A 24,391-nucleotide genomic window follows, 5' to 3' on the forward strand; every position below is an offset into this window, starting at 1 on the left:
AACACCTAAGTGTCTGCGGTGCAGGAAGACCAGACCCTCACCTCATTACAAGCTTTGACGTCACTTTCAGTGAGTGTGAACTGTGAAAACAAAATCCGTGAAAGCGCCCAATGAAAAGCACTTTGTTTTAATCACGAGCCAATACCAGAAACCATAAAGCAAAAAGAGAGACATACGTAAACATTCAAGATGTGGAGACAGCTAATAAGCAAAAACCCTCGAACTGAACACCAAGTAGAAAAAGTGACAAGGGGTAGTTACTGAAAAAGTCCTTACAAACAAAAAAGACAAAATACACCAGTGGAGAAACAGGCAAAGACACAAATAAGCAATTACCAAAATACTCTCAGGTGGCCAGCAAGGTGTCCAGAATGTTCAGCCTGCCCGGAGACCGGAGACCTCTCTTCTCCACCGAAGATGAACAGGTGGTGCCCGGAGCCCAGTCCTGGTGAATGTGAGGAGGCCAGTGCCGGGCACAGCCAGCGACAAAAGCGCAGCAGGGACAGTGGCAAATGTAGGTGGACAAGTGTGCAAACGTGTGCACGAGGATGTGTTTCCAGAACGTTTATAATCACAAACAAGGCCGATAAGCCAAAGTCTTCAGGCAAGCGAAGGACAGTCGTTTTGATGCTGACAACTATGAACTTCACCATAGAAGGTGGGCACTTTCCAAGAGCGGCCTCTGCAGCTGGCACCCCGGGGCACTCCCGCTTCAGCTTCAGGCTCCCCCGTTCTCTCCTGTTTTACCATTGGTTTGATCGTAAGCATTTTCTGATCCATTTTGAGGACCAAAATTTTGTTGGTCCCAAGTTCCCAAAGTTTGTCATCAATGCAATGCCCGTCACAGAAAGAACCGAGGAGAGGTCGGGGGCCAAATCTTGTGAAACCGTGTCTGGCACCTGAACGACGTCTGGTCACAGGAGCCACCGAGGGCTGGTGACGTGTGGCGGTGGGAAGGGGAGTGGGCCCCAGGTATCCAGTGCCACCCTGCAGGCCCAGGGAACTCAAGGGCTCCTGAGGACGCCACACCCTAACACGACGGCCGAGCCTGCAGAGGGGGGCGGTCGAAGGGCACCGAGGCGAGTCTCCCCACCTGAGACGTTAGGAGCCAGTGGCACGGAGGGAACAAACTGTCCCCTCGGTGTCGACCTGGACACTTGGTGACCAACCAACCGCTAGCTATCCAGCCCGGCCACCCAGCGGGGGCTTCTGGAGGCCCCCAGAGGGAGGCCTTTTGTGTGTGTGTCCCTCCGACACCCACGCTGAAGGGCCAACAGGACTCAGCCAAGGAAGGAGGTGGGGGTAGCCCCGGCCCACGGAATCCCGCTCTGTCTACGCAGAGCTTCACAGCGACGGCCATTTGCTGTTCTTCGTGAGCCCACAGAAGGTCCACCTGACCGCTCACTTGTGCTGGGGACACTGCTCCTCCCAAGCCTCCACGGGGGGCGAATTGGCCACAAGCACAGGCCTGGGCGGGTGGACAGCGCCTGGCTGCCTCGGCCTTCCAGGGCATTTCCCAGGTAAGTGGGGCCTTCACCCTCCCAAGGGGTAACTCCAGGAGGCACACCAGGGCCCCTTGCAGGGTGGCACGGCCCTGTGGCTGCAACTCCGGTGCCCCCTTGGCAAGGGCTCCCTCACACGTGGCCCAAACGTCCCTATCGTGTCACCGTATGGAGGAGGCAAGGTCATACCCGGAGTGGCAGAGCCAGGACTGTGATCTCCCACTGGACCCTAACACCGCATGCCAGAACATCCCTGGGTTGTCTGGGGTACGGCCTCTCCGCTGCCTCCCCCCAGCTCGGGAGCCGTCTCCGTGCACCGTGGCAGGTACAGTTGGATACACTAGAGTGACTGTGTCTAGGAAAAACGTAAACCAGTAATTGTGCTAGTGTGCAGGACGCGTCCCTCGCCCCCACGCAAGGTTAGGGCTCGAGCGTCAGACGAGCCAACACCACACTGACCAGGCACCCGACGGGACGCAGGCGCCGCTCGGAGAGGGAGTCCCACTCGCCACCGCCACGGTGGGCTCAGCTTGCCTACCAGACGATAAAAACCGCTAATGAACACCTCCCTTCCCCTCTGCTCCCCAGGTGGGAGCTCACACACAGGGCCGCCCCACGACAGGCAGCGGAGGCCGATTCTAAAACGATGGTTCTGGGTTTGTGACATACAGTTCTTTTCCCTTGACGGATACAGAGTACGACAAAATTAGTCACTTTTATTTAAAAGAAACATTACAAATAAGTGCAAAATTAAATTTCATGATTAAATACACACAAAAGTATAACATGCGTACTTTACACTGAAACCCACATACAAAGTTAGTTGATTACGTGACAGTAAAAGAACAGGCAGAACAGAGAGCTGCTCCCGCAGACGTTTGCTACCTGAAATCAAAACCGTGAAGTTAGGTTTCTTGAAAGGGAATTTCAGCAAATTAAATACCTACTTCTGGGAGTACTAACAACATAGAGCCCATAACCTGTGTCAGTTACCACGTTAGAAAACGGTACTGCGTGCCTTTCCTTCCCGTTAGCGTACTGCTACTCTCCCCAACGACCGACCGACCGACCGACCGACCGACCCGAGGCGACGGCCAGGGTCTCCTGCTCCCGCCCAGACGAGGCCTGCTTTGCCCAGATGCCCCACGCTTCCCTCCACCTCCTCCGGATTCCGTGACGCTTTTCTCGGGGACTGATTCTGAAAGTCTACACGTTACTGCTCCCGACACACAAGAGGGACACTCAGGAGACCGCAGGGCACACAGAGTGCGCTGCTCCTGCCTCCATCCCGACAGAAGGACAGGGACGCGGCACAAGCACGCGCACAGCCACGCCACAGGCTCACGACAGGCACGGAGACCAGGACGCGGGCTCGCAGGGAGACGCCCACCCTGTGTTCTCCAACACGGCTGTGTCTCTTCGTGTTCAGACAGGAGGAATCCCCCTCTCCTTTTCTAAGGCAAGCTGCTGGTATTATTCCTCTGTTGAAAAATCGGTTGTAATGTAAGAACCATCATTTGCACAGTTGCTCGTTTCCCCACTGCAGACTCAGTAAAAATGATGGAATCTGTCGCCAAAACAAATTTCGATTTGTCCACCGTTTTCTCAACCCAGTCCCTATGTGTGTACGGAGCCCCCAGGTGCACGGCGGGAAGAGGCGGGGGGCGCGGCGGAAGCACGAAAGCATCACAGCTGAACTAAAGGAAACAGGCCAGCAGCCGGGCCCGGGCTGCTCACAGCCACGCGAGTGTCTACGCTGCCTCGGTGATGATTCCTTCTTTAATACTGGGAATGGGAAGCCCTGCTCAGGAAAACAGACAACCACAGAATGGCTTCAGGACCAAGGTCCCCGGGCGGTCCTGCCGCCGGCACCAGCCCCGGGAGTCTGAAGGGCACACTCAGCGCTTTGGCGGCGGTCGGCCGTGGCTGTTGATTGCACTCCTGACGGAGAGTCACAGCTTGTCATCGGTCATTTCCAGAAACTGCGCGTAGACGTCCCGGATGCACTCCCCCTTGGGGTTGAATAGGAATTTGTAGTAGCTGCCGTCTGCACAAATCGCTGAGACAGAAGGAGACCGTTTTACTCATGTGTTTCTTCCCTCAAAGTTCAAAGCAGACAGACCTCACTGAGAGGAACTGTGAACGGCCCTGCTCTGAGCAGCCGCTCAGGGTGACTGTGGGCGACAAGGGACCCCGTTCCTGGCTGAGCACACACGTGGCCAGGAACCCAACCTGCTCTAGGGTGGTTTGTGTTTCCCACTTACGTGCGGAGGGGGAAAACCTTGCCCCCACATCTTCCTGGGAAACCCTAGAGGGCAGGGGGCTGGTGTCCCCCTACACAGCTGTGCAGACCCCGAGTGGGACCCCTGCGCCCCAGGAGAGCGAGCACGGGCCAGCCAGCGCCAAGGACCACTTACCGATGACGGCATTTGGCTCTGTTCCAAAGGCACAGATGCACGGAGAGCCTGAGGGAACCTGAAACTTGGAAAAACTCCACTTGGAACTGAAGTACTTTGGAAGGAAACTGGCTGAGGCCAGACTAGGAGGTGAGGGGACACAGAAAAGGGAGGAGAGAAAAGGCAGTTACGTTTCCATGACGAAGGTGAAACATGGCTCCCATACAGCCTGAACCCAGATACTTTAAATTCTACTTTTCCTTTTAGTTTTACTTCTCGCATGAAAAAACTAAGCGCTTCCCAACGGCTTAAGATAAACCCGGAAACCATCGGCACCAGAAGGTGCAGGTGTCTGCGGCCACTAAACGGATTTGCTGAATGTGACAATAGCCGCCAGGGCGCAGGTCCGAGTTCTAAACCACGGGAAAGGTGACTGGATCCTGGTCACACACTAAGCAGCTAAAGACAAGCAAGCAGCGATGTCCCTTTTAGCATCAGGTACTGCGGACACTTGAACAGTGAGTGGGTTAGGGACACCAGCCCCCAGCAGTCGGAATCCCGGGTATAACTTCTGACTCCCACAAAATTTAACTCAGAGCCTACTGGCGACCAGAAGCCTTACCGATAACAAGTAAGTCAATTAACATGATTTGTACGTTTGTGTATTACTGTATTCTCACAATAAAGAAAGCCAGAGAAAAGAAAATCCTCCAGAAAAATGCACTTACAGCCCTATGCTGTACCCGTGTGCACGTGGCCCGCACTGACTCTCAGGGTGTCAAGTGGGTGGTGGATCGGGGCTTCGTTCCGAATGTGCCTGAGGGAGGGACCAGTCCTTTCAGCTCTGGGAAACCTACCTGGACTGTTTATTCCTTTTTGGATCTTCGGCAGCAAAAATGTGCACTGTGCCGTGGTCACTGGACACGCAGATGAGGGACGCATCCGGATTGAAGTTGATGCTGCAGAGAAATCAGATGAAGCTCTGGTTTCGTGTGGATGCAGCGGAGCCCGGCCCCAACCACAGCGCCACAGCACGTGAGCTGGTGCCTTGAGCCTTCCGGAATGAATTCCGGAGAGCAATGTGAAGCACCAGCACCCCCACCCGCCACCCCCGCCCCGGTGCTCTCCGTGGGACCACCCAGCGTGCCACAGCTGGGCCCCTCCTTGGGTGACAGGGAGGGGAAGGGGCTTCCCGTAAACCCACCCTGAGCGCCCCCCCCCCGCCCCCCGCCGGCTGGAAGGGCCGTGAGAGCAGACAGGAGGGCCCGCCACCGCGGGGCTGCATGGACACACGCCCTGAGTTCATGTAAGAAGTCCATGTTTATCTCACAGACCCGAATGCTGCTCAGCACCTGCCAAGGCCACAAATGCAAAGAAAGAACCACCCACGCGGGGGACTGCCACCGCAGTGCCACCAACACCACAGGGCGCCCAAGTGACTACAGGGGAGCTAACAAGGGCTCCGGTGTTTGCCTTAAAAGACCACAGCTTATCCTAGAGAGAAGCCGGAGCAGTGATGGGCTTTAGTCCTGACTCCCTCAGCCACACAGGCCCCGTATCGATGAGGTCGACCCCGGGCAGTGATGGGCCTTCTTACCAATAAATATTAGCTGCTTGGGATCCTCTTCGCAGTTCCTGGATCAAATGCCCTGATGAAGTATCAAATATTCTTATAAGGGTCCCCTTTGAAAAACAGCGAAGCGTTTTATTGTCATTCACAACTTTTTAGTTTTTTGAGACGAGTATCATACTCACAAACCCTTCAGCCCATACAAGCCCTTCCCAAACCCCCCCAACATGTAAAACTCGACCGGCTCCCTCTGTCCTGCTGGAGAATTCGCTGGTAGCTGTCCAGCCCGAGAGCACCGGGTAGGAGCCAGCCCCCTGGGCACCAGCCCTCCACTAACCCCCCGCATCTCCCGCCCTGGCAGACGCCTAAGCGACTGCCACAGCCAGGCTGACCTGCTCCTGGAGCGGTCAGTTCTGTGCCTAGAGATGCCATCCTCACCAGGACTCCCGTGGCCAGCTGGAAAAACTAGCGCTAACTGCTGCCAAACAGAGGAGGCTTCACCAAGTAAAAGGCTTTTCAACTGCAACGTGATTCCTGAGAGAAGGTGGCCGAGAACCCACAGGGAAGGGCCAATTTTCGGCGGGGCCCACGAGTCAGGTCCCCGGAGTGCAAGGGCCGCTGCGGCAGGCACTCGGCTCCATCAAGGAAGGGACACACGCTTACTTTCTCAGATGCGGTTGCAATTCTTGTTCCCTGCAGGTTGAGAGCAATGCAGCTCAGGACGCCCTCGTGGGCAGGAATGTCCACGGGTGGCTTCTCGGTGCTGGCCAGGTCCACGAGCTGCACGTGGCCCGTGTGGGTGCCCGGGAAGGCCAGGAGGGAGTTGTTACTGTTGGGGCACAGGACGCAGAGGCCTGATCGGAGACGAAGAAAACCCATCAGGGACTCACGACTCTAAAAGCCACGACTTTCCCCAAATAAAACTTGCTCTCTGCCCTGTAGCTCTCAAGAAAAAACAGTAAGACTTCTCTATGGGTTTCCATTTATATCAGAATCACAAAATCTTTTCACTGTAAAGGGTGTATCAGAAGACAAAAGTAACTCCTGTGAGGCCGCCTCTTAACTGGAAACATCTGCTGAACTTGTTCTTGAATAAACTCTGTCAAATGTCTGTCTTCCGTGGTGCCAGCTACTGACATACAAAACTGTGAAATCTAAAACCTCCATTAACAATTGCATAAAACAACCAAAAAACTTGGGGATAAGTTTAACAGTGCCTGTATGAGACACTGCAACACGATGTAAAAGAAAACCAAAGGTCTGACAGACGGAGAGAGCCTGATCTGATCTACTGCGGTCACAGCCACAACCTACGTCCCCCTGCAGGGTCGCGTGGTCACAATTAGAGCCTCTGCAGGCTTCCTGAAGAAAGGTGATACTGAAAGTTATAAGGAACAGCAAGTCCAAAGAGTAGCCAAATTTTCTTGTAAAACAAGAACAAAATCGGAAAACTTACACTACCTAATTTTAAGAATTATTTTAGAGCTGCAGAAATCAAAGCAGTATGGTACTGGCTTAAAGACATACCACTGGAACAGAATAAAGAATCCAGAAAAATCTTACACTTACGTGAGTAACAAAAAAAAAGTCTTCTTAACAAATGGCACTAGAAACTGGATATTCACGGGGCGCCTGGGTGGCGCAGTCGGTTAAGCGTCCGACTTCAGCCAGGTCACGATCTCGCGGTCCGTGAGTTCGAGCCCCGCGTCAGGCTCTGGGCTGATGGCTCAGAGCCTGGAGCCTGTTTCTGATTCTGTGTCTCCCTCTCTCTGCCCCTCCCCCGTTCATGCTCTGTCTCTCTCTGTCCCAAAAATAAATAAACGTTGAGGAAAAAAAAAAAAAAAAAAAAAAGAAACTGGATATTCACATCGAAAAATACAAATCTGGGCCTGTGCCTCATGCCATACACAAAAAATGGATTAAAGATGTAGCTTAAGATCTAAAGTTCCTAGAAGAACATGTAAATGAAAACCTTTGTTTTGCACAAAACCACAGACCAGCTGAAGTTATCTGCAGAAGTGGTAACAAAGAGCCTTATCTAGAACGTACAGAGAACTACAACTCAGATGGTGAGGAGAGGAAGTGAAGACCCCCTCATAAAAGATACCAGAATGGCGATAAGCTACATCACCGTCCTCAGAGAAATGTAGAGGACACCGCAGGAGACACCATTACCAGCCCCAGGTTACAAAGAGGGACACAAACACGTGCCGTGCCGAGGCAAGGCCTGCTCCAGCTGGAGCTCTCCTGGATCACCAGTGGGGACACCAGAAGACACAGCCAGACCGTAACTACAGCGGGACCCCGCCACAGTGCTCTTCAGTATTTAGCCAAGAGAAATAAAACTCTACCTCCACGCAAAGACTCGTACGTGAATACTCACAGCAACTTCCGTCCATAACAGCCAAAACACTGGTGTGGATAAACAATCTGGGATGTCCACACTATGGAATGTTACTTAGCAAGGAAAACAAGCATATCTCCTGAACACATGGAGACATCCAAAAAGTACCGTAAGACACCAAGCACATCTGAAAAGGCACAACTGGAAGGACAGGTGGGCAAGGGGACCGCCTGAAGAAAAGCTTTTGGGTGACGGTACCGGTTTGTCTGCACTCTGGTGGTAGTTACACAAGTGATTACAATGACTAAATATTACCAAATAATAAACTTGAAATGAGTGAGCTTTAGGGGCGACCATGTGGTTCAGTCGGTTAAGCACCTGACTCTTGATTTCGTCTCAGGTCATGATCCCCAGGTTTGTGAGATCGAGCCCCATGTCAGGCTCTGTGCTGATGGCGCGGAGCCTGCTTGCAATTCTGTCTCCCTCCGCACCTTCCCCTCTCAAAAATAAATAAACATTAAAAAAAATGAATGAGTTTTGCGTATATTAGACCTCAATAAAGCTAGAATTTAAAAAACCTAAAAATTTTAAAAAGAAATTAAGATGCTATAACGAATAGCAAAGTCAGTCACCTGTAATCCCTGCTCCAAAACAAAGGAGGGAAGAAAGTCCCTCAGAACTCAGTAAAACCCCAAAACCGCGGCCCACCAAGGAGCTCCTGAATGGCTGACAACGACTGTGAAAAAATCCCTCAACCTCCACTCCCCCCACTCCCCTGCCCCATGACTGTGATACAAGAGGGTCTCAGAGGCACTGCCTACCAGGCCAGTCTCTGGAGTGAGCACGTGGCCGGGAGAGCCTTCCAGGAGGAGGTGGAGTGGACCGAGGGAAAGGGTGAAGAAGGAAAAAAAGAGGAGCCTGTGTCCGTCAGGGTTCGCCCGATGTGCCTCAGGACCCATCTCACCAGAGCAATGCCACTCAAATAAAGACCGGCCGGAGGACAGGGCACCAAGCACAGGTCTGCGTCCACCTGGACGGAACGTGAAGAAGCCAATTCCCATCGCTGACTCTGAATTTCTTACCTTTAGGGTTATAGCAGGTTTCAAAGACATGCAACTGATGGGGATTATGTGTAAATGTAAACACCTTAATCATGGAGTCCAAGACAACCACAATTCTGGAAAGAAAAAAACAATCAAGATTCCTATTCCCAAAAGTGAAACTCAAGCATCCTGTGACTTCTGTTCTTATCATTTTGAAGCTTAGAACAAACACCACGTACGAAAGTATCCCTCTTGAATCAGAACCCCTTGCAGGTGTCATCTTTGGAGGTCACCAGTGAGCACCGAGGGGTGTGGCAGGCGCTGACGAACGAGGGCCTCCTACCTGGCTGCAGGCTGCCCAACGGACCTTTCTGAGATTTAAAGACATTTTTGGATAATATTTCACCCAGAGTAAGAACCAAGTAGCAATCACAGGGCAGAAATCATTTCTCTATACGCTCTTAGATCTGTCTTGACAATTTAAAATGTTGGAAAGATCCCTATTTGGCTCCAGTATTCGCATTATTAAAGGGCCCTAGAGACCAACATTCCTGGAGGTCACAAACCTAAGAGTCCAGGTCTGACAGTCGCTATTGCATTCATTTTGTTCGGCACCTCTGCCCTCCCACACTGAGGATATGAATCATACCACATTAAGATCCAAATTAATGAAACTCCAGTAAGAACTTCTCTGTTTTCCTGAGGGCCACGAGGACAACAGCTCAGAGAAGCGACTTCCAACAGGTAAGATCAACGTCACCTTCTCACTGGGGAGTCTCCCAATTTTCCTTTACCTTCAAAGGGGACATTTACTGAGGCAGCCTTTGGAAAAGCTGGACTCAGAAGGGGGCAAGTCCAGGCTCCCCCTGGTTCCCAGTGGGAACATGCTGGACGGGGACAGGTCTCTGAAGGCCTGAGCGCCACCGGGGACTGCCGGCTTTGTCCACTGACAAACCGCTTCTATGCCAGCCCTGGAAACCCATAAAACTCACACCTTCTTTGCAGCAATACAAATAACCCTACGTCCTTTGGTCATGAACTACCATCATCACATCTGAAGACGACATTTTCCTAAACACACTTTTTCCTCCAGTATGAAGCATTTTAGACGTTTCCAGAGAAAGCAACTAATCCACTTTTAAAACTTAGCAAACCAGGGGCGCCTGGGTGGCGCAGTCGGTTAAGCGTCCGACTTCAACCAGGTCACGATCTCATGGTCCGTGAGTTCGAGCCCCGCGTCGGGCTCTGGGCTGATGGCTCAGAGCCTGGAGCCTGTTTCCGATTCTGTGTCTCCCTCTCTCTCTGCCCCTCGCCCGTTCATGCTCTGTCTCTCTCTGTCCCAAAAATAAATAAACGTTGAAAAAAAAAACAAAAAACAAAAAAACTTAGCAAACCTACCGATCTCGCCGCAGTTTGACTGCTTTGACTTCTGTAGAAAACTCTATTTCAATAACAGTCTTCTTTTTCAGGTCATCCCAGATCATCACTGAAATTTCAGAGAGAACTTATGGGTACACCAATAAAGGGAGGGCACTCTGAAGGGGTCCTTCCCCCTCATTCATCTCCGAGCAGGTGGACGTGCCGCTCTCCTGGTGCCCGGTCACACACGGCCGGACGCCTGCGTTCCACCACTCGCCACACTGTCTCTGGTAGCAGGGTGTTCACGCACCACCCCCCCTTCCCTTCCAGTACCCGGCCGGCTCCACACCACCCCCTGCAGCCGATCTCCCTCTCCCGCCCTTGTGTACACGTACGCACACATGCACATGTACGCAGAGACACGCACACACACCTCCTCTGCCAACCGCGCCTAGTTTCCAGGTGAACTTCCCCCACCCTCGGTTCCACTGGACTGAGCCAAAAGCAAGCCCACCCACAGTTACTGCTCAGGTGCTAGACACACACCTGAATCAAGAAAAGAAAGGCTTCAGTTTGAACAGATAAAAAAGCAGGGCCAGGGATTTCTCTCACCCCCACCCCACCGTGCCTGCTTCTTCTCACACCGCGGTGCTTTATGATGTACTAGCTGTCTGCATCCCCAGGGCCAAGACACGTCCAGACCTCTGAGGAGACAGAGAGCGGCCAGCCCTGTGCCGGGGAAGAGGTGGGGGTACACAGTCTCCATCTCCTCCATCGGTCTCTTGCAAAGCTGTCTAGGAAGGGTGTGAGGTGAGGGAAAGTAAGCTTTCTCAGTAGGTCACGGGCGGGCCAAGAGTGGAAGGGAAGGAATGTCTCCCCCGAGGTCCTGACACCACGGCCAGCTCGCGTCCTGGAGGTGGAATTCACACGGAAGTTTTGCCAGAGGGACTCAGTAACCTCAATTTCAGATCAAGAGAAAACACGTAGAACTACCAAACTTTCGTCAAATTATTCACTAATGAAGAGGTTAAAACTAACCATTCGATGGGGCGCCTGGGTGGCTCAGTCGGTTGAGCATCCGACTTCAGCTCAGGTCACGATCTCACGGTTCGTGAGTTCGAGCCCCGCGTCAGGCTCTGGGCTGATGGCTCGGAGCCTGGAGCCTGTTTCCGATTCTGTGTCTCCCTCTCTCTCTGCCCCTCCCCCGTTCATGTTCTGTCTCTCTCTCTCTCTCAAAAATAAATAAACATTAAAAAAAAATAAAAACAAAACCAAAACCAAAACTAACCATTCAAAACTGAAGCAGATTTCTGTTCTTACTCCTTTCAAATACCATCTTGGATTGGTAAATCCCTTCGTTTAACAAATCCCGACAGTGGGCTCCTCCTCAAAGGGCAATGAAGCAGCAGCACGTTAAGTGGGACAGAAGCTCAGTCAATGGACTCACCTCACTGAAAGAACAGCCTCCTGGGAAAAGGGCATGTCTGCTCTTGAACTCATAAAGCAGGTCAAAAGTCACCTTTCCCTGGTCTGCAACCTAACACCAAAAAGCCTCTGGCCCAAACCAGACAGAACCCAAAGACGAGCCACATCAAGCGTGTCACAAATCCACATGAACTCTATTTTCAGAAATTTCTCAGGGTGCCTCAGCGGCTTCATTGGTTGAGCGTTTGACTCTTGATTTCGGCTCAGACCATGATCTCGAGGTTCGTGGGTTGAGCCCCACACTGGGCTCTGTGCTGACGGTGCAGAGCCTGCTTGGGGTCCCCCCTCTCTCTCTCTCTCTCTCTCTGCCCCTCCCCTGCTTGTGCTCTCTATCAAAAATAAATAAATAAAACAAAGTTAAAAAAATTTTTTCTGGAAACAGCATGAGAAAGGCCTAGGGCCAGCAGCTTGATTTCTCACTCACAAAAGGAAAGTGACCAGACCCAACGCCCTGAGCAGTGAGAAAAATCCAAAGACCTGGGTTGATGTTCAATTCCCCACGGCCTCCAAGGGTTGTGAGCTGCCTTCCTGGTGTGCCAGAAATCTGAAATGTTCTGTGCAGGATTTTGCATGTCTGTCTTTTAATATAGCTCCTGACAGCAAAAGGTACATCCACTAATTCTGGAGTTCTTCTTCCGTCCTCCGAGCTCCTGACTCAAAAAAGCAAAAAAAGCCTCCCTGATCTGCCTGAACAGCAAGCACCGTGCAGTCTCAGCTAGAACTCTCCCGGTCACACTGTGGACACCAGTCTGCTCCAGTCCTGTCTTACTGTGTTTCACAAACATCCTTCACGTTTTAACACCATGTGTCTTAATGTGTAACTATTAAAGTATTAAGAGTAAATTCAGGAAGTAATTTTGACATTATTGACAAAAAATTCTTAATCTTACAAAAGCGTAAACAGACCAAGTTCTTTTTTAAAAAATGCCTTCAGCACTCTACAAAAAGTAAATTTAAATTTTACTCAAAATTTCACAGGGCGCCTGGGTGGCTCAGTCGGTTGGACGTCTGACTTCGGCTCAGGTCAGGTTCTCATCACCTATGCTGACTGCTCAGAGCCTGGAGCCTGCTTCGGATTCTGTGTCTCCCGCTCTCTCTGCCCCTCCCCCGCTTGTGCTCTGTCTCTGTCTCTCTCTCTCAAAAATAAACTTTAAAGCCAGACTTTTACACTCCCATTTCTTTGCGCACACACGCACAGGTTTACATACACACACAGACTTACACACACACACACATATACACACAGGTTTACACACACATCAAAACAACACCCTTCAACCTAGAGCCAAGGGCCAAGGTGGTTTTTGTTCTACATGGCAACAAAATCAATGTTTCTGTGAGTCAATGGCTCTTTGTAGGAAAAATAACCTTACTACACTTTGCTTTAAAAAGAACTCGTAACATTTAGGATACCAACCCACAGCTGAATGCTCTGAACAAAATGGGGTCCAGAGGCACAGCACGACCGTACATATTTAGCCGACGTTAATCAACAAGCATGTGCTTTTTGTTGATGAGAACAAGTGACCCTTGTCACACACTTCCCCTGGGAGTGGCGGAGACAAGACTCACTCTTTCCAGATGATTCTTGTTAGCGACCAGTCCTTCATACTTCACAGGCTACCAGGGAAGAGCAAACATAGCCACAAACACAAAGATGTTCTAGACAGTTCCAGATATCACTACACGTGAGGCATGGTTAGGAAGCACACAACCACTTTACCTTTGTTAGGAGGGTATTTTGGCTTTTTCCCACCACCGACTAAGGCTAAATAGTTGCAGCGAAACAACATTTCAACATGGCCGACTCCTCCTTCTAGAAATTCTGAAATGATAGTAAAAACAAGTTAGTATGTGGATCTTACAATTTAAAAAGAGATAAGTAAACGGTGCAGATGTCGCTGCTGTCAGCGACCAGATGGGTGGCTGGTGGGGACAGGGAGCGAGCCGGGGGCTTTGGACTCCTCTCCGCAGCCGGTCCCCATGAGCCACGCTTCTGCTCTAAGTGCGGAGCACACAGCACCCTAACAAGCCAATGCACCAAAATGTATGAAATGTCTAAACTCGTATTTTAAGGGGCAGCAAGACATCTAAGCTCTAAGAAAACACACTAATTGCTTTCATACAAAAGCAGTTTACCGCTTTAAACACCTCTTCCACTGAAGTCTCAAATGCTCAAAAATGTCTGTGAATTACATGAAGAGGAAACTGCCAGCAGAGTTTCAGAACTCCTCCACAACAGAAGAGGACGAACAACGCTCGCTCAGGGAAGGCGATGGGGACCTGCTGAGAGTCTGGGGCTCACAGAAGCAAACCCCACTCTGGACCATTTTTTTTTTTTTAACGTTTATTTTTGATAGAGATAGAGCACTAGTGGGGGAGGGACAGAGAGAGAGGGAGACATGGGATCCGAAGCAGGCTCCAGGTTCTGAGCTGTCAGCACAGAGCCCGACACGGGGCCTGAACTCACAAACTGCGAGATCATGACCTGAGCTGAAGTCAGACGCTCAACCAACTGAGCCACCCAGGCGCCCCTGGACCGTTTCTATTACAGAACACAACCAGCCCATCCAGTTCTCTCCAGCTCTCCACTCTGGTCAGCAAGGACCAGAGCTCCTGGCACCGTGAGGGCACAGCAAAGGGCAAGTGAGGAATCAGAGCCTCTGAAAGTCAGAAGTTAACACAAGATCAACTTCTACCTGCTCAGTCATGGCTTTTCAAGATGATTCCTAAGCTCGTCAGCTCACTCTTGTAAAGTTCAAGGCCTCGTAGAAACCCTAGAAAGGACGAACTATCTACTTGATGCTGAGCAACATGGGATTGAACTGCATGGGTCCACTTATGTGCAGATTTTTTTTTTTTTATAAATACAGATACTGTAAATGTATTTTCTCTCATGATTTTCTTTTTTTAAGTTTTATTTATTTAAGTGATGTCTACAGCCAGTGTGGGGATCAAACTCATGATCGTGAGATCAAGAGTTGGATGCTCTACTGACTGAGCCCTTCTTACGATTTTCTCAGTTAACATTTTCTTTTCTCTAGCTTTACTGTATGAATACAGTGCAGGATGCATATAACGTACAAAATATGTGTTAAATTGACTTTATGTTACCAGTAAGGCTGCTGGTCAACAGTAGACTATTATCGGTTAAATTTTTTGGGGGGTCAAAAGTCACATACAAATTTTCGATTATAGGGGGGAGTGGGGTGTGTGTGTGTCATCACCCCTAACCGTGTTGTTCAGGGTTAACTGTAATATATTTATACAAGCATCTGGTGTCTTTTTTCTAATTTTTCCCCTTCAGATAAAATCCTTTAGGTATAATTAATGAGTCAAATATGTGAAATGAACACATTTGGCTAAATTACCCTACAAAAAGATCCTACCAACTTAAACTGTACCGTTAAGGTTATGAAGCAAGGTCATGGAAAGGTCTGCTTCTCCACGCCTTCAGCAAAGCTACACGCTAACTTGCTAACACCCCCTCATGGTAATCGGTTCACCCCCCTCCACTTCCTGTGCCTCCCGTTTCCCTCTAGGCCCTTCATCTCGGGACGTGCTGGGGTGGCCACATGAGCACGAAGTCCATGTGAACTTCTGTGACATTAGACAAAAGCAAGGATTAAGGCCCCAACACACTGTCAGGTCAGGCAGGCTGCTGGACTGGGTAACGTCGGGAATTGTGCACAACAGGTCACCTCTTATTCCCAGATGCTTGGTGGGTCACACTCCTATTCACGACTGTACCCCCAGCCCCAGCGTAGCACCAGACACTGGAAGGCATCTGACCACCACCCACGGGGCCCAAACACAAGCAGCCCTCACCTGCACTCCACCTCAGGCACGTGGTGTTCTTTCTAGGTCTCTGTCTCCTCTCTACTTCCCCACTTGTGGCTGCCAACATCACACGTGTGAACACTGGTCACAGGGAGGGAACGGCGGGTGGCACTGCAGACGGGAAATCCTCGGAGCCCTCTGCCCACCTTGCAGACTGTGCAAGCTCGCTAAGCATGAGCTGTACAGGTTCCAACCATTTCCACATTGCGGGACAGTTGTGTTTCCAAATGAATAGTGAAGGTAACTTTTCACTAGTACTCCGTGTCTCTATAAATCACTCACTGGGTACCATATTTTATCCAAACTTATCATTCTTGAACCTTCTTTCTAGCATACGCTCAGATGTGAATCCGAGTCCTACACTGGGACCCCACAGCATTATTATGAACACCCTCCCCGGGGCCCCACGGCCTTCCTGGAATGAAGCAGAGCCGCAAACCCGCCACTCCAGGTGTGAGACGCAGCACCTACAACACACGCCTGGGAGGGACGGAGGGAGGGGAAAGCTCCCAGTCCCTGCCAGCAGTGGGCACACCTGGAAGGGCCAGGGCAGGGCCAGTCTCACCTAGTCAGTGCCAGTCACACTGGAGGTAAGGCCGACACCCCCAAGGGGGGGGGGGGGGGAGGGTGTGACCACTAAAATGCAGGCACACTTCCTTCCTCCTCATTGAGGAAAGGAAACCACCAAGATAAAACAGGAACAAGGTCCAGCCTGTTTTCTGTTGAGTTGTAAGTTGCCAGAAATGTAACAGCAGACCAACCGACAAGTGCACAGGGGTGGGGTGGCTTCATTAAAATACACCTTGATGGGGCGCCTGGGTGGCGCAGTCGGTTAAACGTCCGACTTCAGCCAGGTCACGATCTCGCGGTCCGGGAGTTCGAGCCCCGCATCAGGCTCTGGGCTGATGGCTCGGAGCCTGGAGCCTGTTTCCGATTCTGTGTCTCCCTCTCTCTCTGCCCCTCCCCCATTCATGCTCTGTCTCTCTCTGTCCAAAAATAAATAAATGTTGAAAAAAAAAATTAAAAAAAAAAAAAAAAATAATACACCTTGAAGGGGAGCCTGGGTGGCTCAGTTGGTGAAGCATCAGACTCTTGATTTCAGCTCAGGTCATAATCTCACAGTTTGTGAGTTCGAGCCCCACATCGGGCTCTGCATTGACAGCATGGAGTCTGCTTGGGTTTCTCTCTTCCTCTCTCGGCCTCTCCCTCATGCTTGCACTCTCTCTCTCTTTCTCTCAAAACAAACAAACATTAAAAATAAATAATAGGGGCACCTGGGTGGCTCAGTCAGTTAAGTGTCTGACTTTGGCTCAGGTCATGATCTTGCGGTTTGTGGGTTCAAGCCCTGCATCGGGCTCTGTGCTGACAGCTTGGAACCTGGAGCCTGCTCCAGATTCTGTGTCTCCCCCTCTCTCTGCCCCTCCCATGCTCACGCTGTCTCTCTTAATAATAAATAAACGCTAAAAAAAGGTTTTTTTAATTTTTTTTTTTATTAACGTTTTATTTATTTTTGAGACAGAGAGACAAGAGCATGAACGGGGGAGGGTCAGAGAGAGGGAGACACAGAATCCGAAACAGGCTCCAGGCTCTGAGCTGTCAGCATGGAGCCCGATGCGGGGCTTGAACTCACAGACTGTGAGATCATGACCTGAGCCGAAGTCGGACGCTCAACCGCCTGAGCCACCCAGGCACCCCAAAAAGGTTTTTTTTAATAAATAAATAAATAAATAAATAAATAAATAAATAAATAAATAAATAAAATGCACCATCCAAAAGCTGTCCCATAGTTCAGCAGAGCAGCAAGAGGGAATGATACATGCCGTCAGCACAAACAACAGCAAACCCTTCTAGAACTCAGACTCTTAGATAGTTCCTGTCTACCTTTTTATAAGAAATCCTGAATCTGTTATAAAAGTTTCAGCAATTAGGAGACAGCTGTCAATATACTGCTAACGATTCAACTTTGAAACTTTGAACTCCAAGTTTCTGGGTCACTCTAAGTAAAAGGTACCCTGAGATGTGCAAGTCAAACCGTTTCAAAGTACTTTGTAACTATTTATCCATACAAAGGAGAGTTGTCTTAATTCACTAAGCAACCAAAAGTAAGTAAAAGTCAGAGACTTAGAAGGCTGCCAGGAGACTCCCATCACCGGCCTGGACCTCTTGCGGATTCATTCTCCAAGAGCTCACTACTGCTGGGCTGAGAAATTATGAGCACAAGCTTACACAGCAATAAACATGTGTGCGAGGCACTCCTCTGTGTGTCTTAAGCCCTCCAATTCAGTGATCTTCACAATAACCTTAGAAAGTAGACAGTTACCACCTTAATTTCACACAAAGAAAGTGAAGCCAGGAGAAGGTGAGGCACCTGCCCAAGGCCACACAGCCGCCTAGTAAGGGGATAGAGCCAGATTCCACCTCAACAAGGAGGGTCCGGTATCTAAGCCCTTACCTACCAGCCACACTGTCTTTCTCTAATAAATTAAAGTCATAGACCTCCGCTTATAAAATAAACTCCTAGACAATAAAGCACCACTTACTGTCTTACATGGCAACGTAGTCGTACAAAGACTGTACTTGACAAAGGGATTCCGTTGCCGGAAAGATTTCTGGAAATCCTTGATGTTGGGTTATTAGTTGTGAAAATGGAAGGGGGGCTACCTCGTGGAGCACCAGGATACAGGAACTTCCTCTTACAAATAAGAAACAGTTCTAGCAGCAAAAAATCTAGCATCTGCAATGAACGAAAACCAAAACCCCAACTGCAGGGAAAAAAAGGGATGTTTCTCATTTTCTATGATTTGTCCGAGATTTGTTCATCTGTCGGCAGTGCTTGATTCTCCCAGCAAGTAATGACCAGGAGACACCAAAAGCTTAAGAAAAATACACTGGGGGAACAAAAACTGAAAAAAAACTCTACCTGTAAAATTAACATTTTTTCCTGTCAAACAGTAAAAAGACCATTATCTTAATATTACCAATAGAAGTCCTGATTCTATTTAAGTTCACTTAGAAGCTTCTGAAAACTTGTATTCCACAAAAACATAATTTAAGGCACTGAAATAAGTAAACAGAAGCAACTATAATTTATTGCTACAGATAATATTTCCTAAGTGGTCGCTTATCAACAGTTAGGCATCGGGGCGCCTGGGTGGCTCAGTCGGTTAAATGCCAGACTTCAGCTCAGGTCATGATCTCACGGGTTGTGGGTTCGAGCCCCACATCAGGCTGAGCTGACAGCTCAGAGCCGGGAGCCTGCTTTGGATTCTGTGTCTCCCTCTCTCTCTGCCCCTCCTCTGCTTGCGCTCTGTCTCTCTCTCTCTCTCAAAAATAAACATTTTAAAAAATAAAATAAAATAAATTTTAAAAATAAAGAGTTGGGCATCCCATGTGCTGAATTCAACCATCGTGTGAGCTGTCTGCAATTTTACGTTCAGCAGGACGAGTGAAGACAGCCTGCATCAACCACACTGTGCTCTTCAGGACAGCCGGCAAGGACTGAAGACAGGGCAGACACACACGAGTTTCAAAGTTCACATTCGCCAGAGAAACCAGCGTCGGGCCACACCCGGTGCATCACCGCTGGATCCTGGCCCCACAGAGCTGGGCACTAGTGGCAACTTGAAGAAAGAAGAGGACAGCCCCATCCAGGCTGACGCAGGGCCAAGAACCTCCTAGCTACCTCCCAAACCAGCCCCTCCCCCATCGGTAAGGGGAAATGTCGATTCTTTGAAGGTTAGAAAACAGGAGAAACCAGGAAACGTCAGTCACTCCTTACCTTGCTTCTCTTTTTCTTTCAGTGGATCAGTGTTATAGACCCGGAATCCGTTTTCCATCCCACATGCAAAGCATCCTGAAGTGTGAGAAAGGCCGGTTAATCATCTCAAAGGGGTCCCAGCTAAGCGCCCTGGGACTGGGACCGAACCGGCAAAAGCAAGGGGTCCAGAGAGAGCAGCCATTCCTAAGAGCTCCCGCAGATGCTCTGACCTCACGGGCCCAGTCTGCACACGCCACAACTATCTTCCTCAGGGCCGTGCGCACACGCGCGTGCGCACACACACGACGTGCACAACCTAGCACGTTTCCAGTCTCTCAACTAACACGATAAAGAGCCTCCGGAGTCCCTCCAACCTCCTGCTGCAGGGCTTTCTTCCCGAAGGCCAGCTCCGCCTGAACTCCTGGTTCCATGACAAGTCGGCCAGCTGCCGCCACGGCACCTGCCTCTTGCTAACACTCACCGCTGGCCTCCCCCATCCTGCACACCTGTCTCCGGTGCTGTCGACCTGGAGAGGCGAGGACAGAACAATAAAGTCCACGCCTCCCGGAGGACAGCTGCAAGCGGGAATCCCAGCAAGCGTGGACACTCGGGACTGGAGCAGGGGCGTGGACTTCCAGAAGGTGGCCTGAGGTCTCCCATGACCTCCTCCCACCTGTAGACAAGCTGAACCCTTAAAATCCTGTCAAGGTCACTGTGAGTCCAAATCACACACCAGGTTGTTAATGGTCCAATTAACACCAACTAAAACAGCCAACGTGGTAGAAAACACCAAGTAGTAAGTGGGTGTAAGGGCATGGGAACTCTCAACCTGGTGGACGGCAAACCAGCAGAACCGCTCTGGAAAGCTGTTTGCGCCAGGTACTACAGTCGTCAACTCTGCTCCTTGGCGGATATACCTTGCAGAAATGACAACATATGTTCACCAAAGGCATGCATTCGACTGTTCACAGCAGTGCGATCATACACCATTAATAGCCAGAAGCTGGGAACCTACCTAAATGCCCCCCTCAATGGTGGACTGAATTAATTGTGATATATTCACACACACAAAAACACTATGCATCAATGAGAATGATCTATAGCGATACTCAGCAATGTGGAAAATATCTCACAAACAGCATGTTGAATAAAAAAAAGTCAGGAATAAGGGGAGTTTGGGTGGCTTAGTCGCTTAAGCATCCGACTTTGGCTCAGGTCATGATCTCCCGACTCATATGTTTGAGCCCTGCGTCGGGCTCTGTGCTGACAGCTCAGAGTCTGGAGCTGCTTCAGATTGTGTGTCTCCCTCTCTCTCTCTCTCTCTCTGCCCCTTCCCCGCTTGCACTGCCCCTCTCTCCCCCAAAAATAAACAAACGTTAAAAAAAGTGTTTTTAAACAAATCAGCAAGAATGATGTACGGAGACAAAACTAATCTAAGTGGCTGGAAGTTAGACTGAGCCAGTGGCTGGAAGGATGGCCAGGCGTTAATGGTCCAATTATGTTCAGGTATGTTCAGTTTCTTAACCTGGGTGCTAGGTTCAGTTTGGAAAGTCATCAGGTGAAGACAGGGTACGTGCACTTTTCTGTAAGTACGGCATACTTCAGTAAAAAGTTAGAAGGAAAAGTATTCCGAACACCAAAAGTTGGAAACCCTCTCTGAGAAGGCCAGGCATCATCCTCGCTGTCTTCACAGGCCTCTTTCCCAGAGAGGAACCATCAGCCCAACAGCTGGTGACCCCACACACCCTTGGGTTAGCTCTAGTGGTGCAGAAACAGGGCGTCGGGATCCCTGAAGGGCATTCTTCCATAGACAGGCGCGCCTTGTTTAATCTTGCTGCACAGACATTACGTTTCTCACAAATCCAAGATCTGTGGTGACCGTGCCTCAAGCAAGTCTGTCAGCACCATTTTTCCACAACCGTTGCTGGCTCAGGTCTCAGTTTCACATTCTACTAATTCTAGCAATATTTTGAACTTTTCCATTAGTGTATTTGTGATGGTGACCTGTGACCAGTGATTACAAATCACCAAAACTCAGATGATGGCTAGCATTTTTTAGCAGTGAAATACTTTTGAATTAAGGCATGTACATTGTTTTTTTAAGACATAATGCTACTGCATGCTGAACAGACTATAATATGGTGTAAACATAACTTCTAGAAGCACTAGGAAATCAAATATTCATCTGACTCACTTTATTGTAACAGTCCCTCTACTGCAGTGGTCTGGGACCAAACCTGTAATGTCTCGGAAGTGTGTCTGCACAGACTACTTACGTACAGCCCACATGCGAACACACCCCTATTTCCTGTAACCACAGTGAAGTAGCCCAAGGAAGTCAATCTGTGGCCTCAGGTCTAGGTCCAGGCAGAAGCAAGTGCTCTATGTAGACAAGGGTACATACTCAAACATTTGTGTTTCCCAAAGGAATAGAGAGAAAAATAGCCAGCCAACTTAAAGAAATGTACATCTCGGGGCGCCTGGGTGGCTCAGTCGGTTGAGCGGCTGACTTTGGCTCAGGTCATGATCTCGTGGTCCGTGAGTTCGAGCCCTGCGTCGGGCTCTGTGCTGACCGCTCAGAGCCTGGAGCCTGTTTCTGATTCTGTGTCTCCCTCTCTCTGACCCTCCCCCGTTCATGCTCTGTCTCTCTCTGTCTCAAAAATAAATAAACGTTTAAAAAAAAAAAAAAGAAATGTACATCTCGACACTTAAGAGTCTTGAAGAACACAGTGCAAATTATCTTTAGAAGTTCGAATGTTTAGGGGCGCCTGGGTGGCGCAGTCGGTTAAGCGTCCGACTTCAGCCAGGTCACGATCTCATGGTCCGTGAGTTCGAGCCCCGCGTCAGGCTCTGGGCTGATGGCTCAGAGCCTGGAGCCTGTTTCCGATTCTGTGTCTCCCTCTCTCTCTGCCCCTCCCCCATTCATGCTCTGTCTCTCTCTGTCCCAAAAATAAATAAACGTTGAAAAAAAAAAATTAAAAAAATAAATAAATAAATAAAATGGCAAAAAAAGAAGTTCGAATGTTTAAAATCACGAATGCCCTTTTAAAAATGTTTTCGGTTCACCTGAAATGAATGTAACACTGTGTGTCAACTATATTTCACGTAAGAAAATTAAACAAACAATGATTTCTAAGCCAAAAGTTGCAATGAGAGTTTAAAATGCTTAATGAAAATTAGGGGTAACTGTACGGATCAGTCGGTTAAGCGTCGGACTCTTAGTTTCAGCTAAGGTCACCACCCTGGGTTCCAGCCCTTATTCGGCTCTGTGCTGACACTGCAGAGCCTGCTTGGGATTCTCTCTCCTTCTGCCCCTCCCCCATTTGTATTTGAGCTCGCTCACTCTCTCTCTCTCCCTCCGTCCCTCAAAATACATAAACTTTAAAAAAAATCGTGGGGGCGCCTGGGTGGCTCAATCGGTTGGATGACCCACTCTTGATTTTGGTTCAGGTCAAGATCTCGCAGTTCATGAGATCGAGCCCCACATCAAGCTCTGAACTGGCAGTACAGAGCCTGCTTGGTATTCTTGCTCTAAATAAATAAATAAACGTAGGGGCGCCTGGGTGGCTCAGTCAGTTGAGCGCCTGACTTCGGCTCAGGTCATGATCTCACAGTTCATGGGTTGGAGCCCCGCACTGGGCTCTGTGCTGACAGCTCAGAGCCTGGAGCCTGCTTCGGATTCTGTGTCTGCTTCTCTCCTGCTCACACTCTCTCTCTCTCTCTCTCTCTCTAAAATAAAATAAACATTAATAAATAAATAAACATTAAAAAGATAGATATTGAAACAAAAATACTCAGGGGCGCGGGGGGTGCTCAGCTGGTTAAACATCCAACTTCAGCTCAGGTCACGATCTCAGTTTGTAGGTTCGAGTCCCCCATCGGGCTCTGTGATGACAGCGCGGAGCCCGTTTCGGATTCTGTGTCTCCCTCTCTCTCTGCCCCTCCCCTGTTCACATTCTGTCTCTCAAAAACAAACATAGATTAAAAAAAATTTTTTTAGGGGCGCCTGGGTGGCGCAGTCGGTTAAGCGTCCGACTTCAGCCAGGTCACGATCTCGCGGTCCAGGAGTTCGAGCCCCGCGTCGGGCTATGGGCTGATGGCTCGGAGCCTGGAGCCTGTTTCCGATTCTGTATCTCCCTCTCTCTCTGCCCCTCCCCCGTTCATGCTCTGTCTCTCTCTGTCCCAAAAATAAATAAACGTTGACAAAAAAAATTTTTTTAAGCTATGCAAAAGTTAAAAACCAGCATAAGTAAAAACAAAATGTAATAAACTCAATTATCTGGCATAAATTTTTATCATAGAGAATTAATCCGAAGATAACCAGAAGTTTAAGAGTAAGGCTTTTATTTTTTTCAAAAACACTAACTTTACTTACAAACCGTTACAATGAAATGAGCTGGGTTTACAAAAGGGTATTTTTTAGGCAACTGAAATAGATCCTTTTAAGAGCCACAATTGTATTTTAAAAACAATCTTTGGGGCACTTGGGTGGCTGAGTTAGTTAAGTGACTTTTTTGGCTCCAGTTATGATCTCATGGTTGGTGAGCTCCAGCCCCACATCGGCTCTGCTCTCTCACTGCAGAGCCTGCTTAGGACCCTCGGTCTCCCTCTTTCTGCCTCTTGTGCGCGCGCGATCTCTCTCTCAAAAATAAATAAACGTTAAAAAAACTTTGATGAAATCTTTATAAAAATACTATAAACTTCACTGGTTTCTTAAATAGTCAGTATCATGAGTCTCAATTACTATACTGAAACGTAACACACAAACTCCTCACCCCACAGCAAGGCAAGTGGGCAAGAACGATCCTCTTGCACTAAATGACCTCAAGTCACCCAGCCTTCTTGCTTCTGTAAACAGGAAAGGTGCGGCACAAGTGTTTACAGTTACCTCTCCCCTCCCTCACTACTGGAGGACCAACTCTTTCCACTGAAGACGGTGTTGAAGAGTTGTTGTATCACTGTTAATTCCGTACAGAGCTCTCGGTGGTTATCCAAACCCATTAAAACCCTACTGGCCTCGGGGCACCTGGGTGGCGCAGTCGGTTAAGCGTCCGTCCGACTTCAGCCAGGTCACGATCTCGCGGTCCGTGAGTTC

General features: G+C 49.4%; 1 protein-coding gene across 3 annotated transcripts in view; it reads right to left on the bottom strand.

Annotated features, from left to right (window-relative positions):
• Window positions 1-2,198: 2,198 nt before the first annotated feature.
• WDR45B (WD repeat domain 45B) overlaps window positions 2,199-24,391 on the bottom strand; it is a 28,710-nt gene continuing 6,517 nt past the window's right edge. The window contains exons 2-10 of one of the 3 annotated variants that reach the window (XM_040456746.1): window positions 19,318-19,392; window positions 13,423-13,524; window positions 10,254-10,341; window positions 8,895-8,989; window positions 6,132-6,322; window positions 5,496-5,581; window positions 4,756-4,857; window positions 3,920-4,041; window positions 2,199-3,561 (exon numbers count right to left, since the gene is read on the bottom strand). In XM_040456746.1, the coding sequence (XP_040312680.1) occupies window positions 3,455-3,561; window positions 3,920-4,041; window positions 4,756-4,857; window positions 5,496-5,581; window positions 6,132-6,322; window positions 8,895-8,989; window positions 10,254-10,341; window positions 13,423-13,524; window positions 19,318-19,392 (968 nt within the window). In that variant the 3' untranslated portion in view covers window positions 2,199-3,454. The remainder of the gene's footprint in view (window positions 3,562-3,919; window positions 4,042-4,755; window positions 4,858-5,495; window positions 5,582-6,131; window positions 6,323-8,894; window positions 8,990-10,253; window positions 10,342-13,422; window positions 13,525-19,317; window positions 19,393-24,391) is intronic. The other 2 variants (XM_040456747.1, XM_040456748.1) reach the window with 2 other exon arrangements.

The sequence above is a fragment of the Herpailurus yagouaroundi genome, unplaced genomic scaffold (genome assembly GCF_014898765.1).
Source record: "Herpailurus yagouaroundi ecotype Mexico unplaced genomic scaffold, PumYag 217, whole genome shotgun sequence".
NCBI classification, from domain to species: domain Eukaryota; kingdom Metazoa; phylum Chordata; class Mammalia; order Carnivora; family Felidae; genus Herpailurus; species Herpailurus yagouaroundi.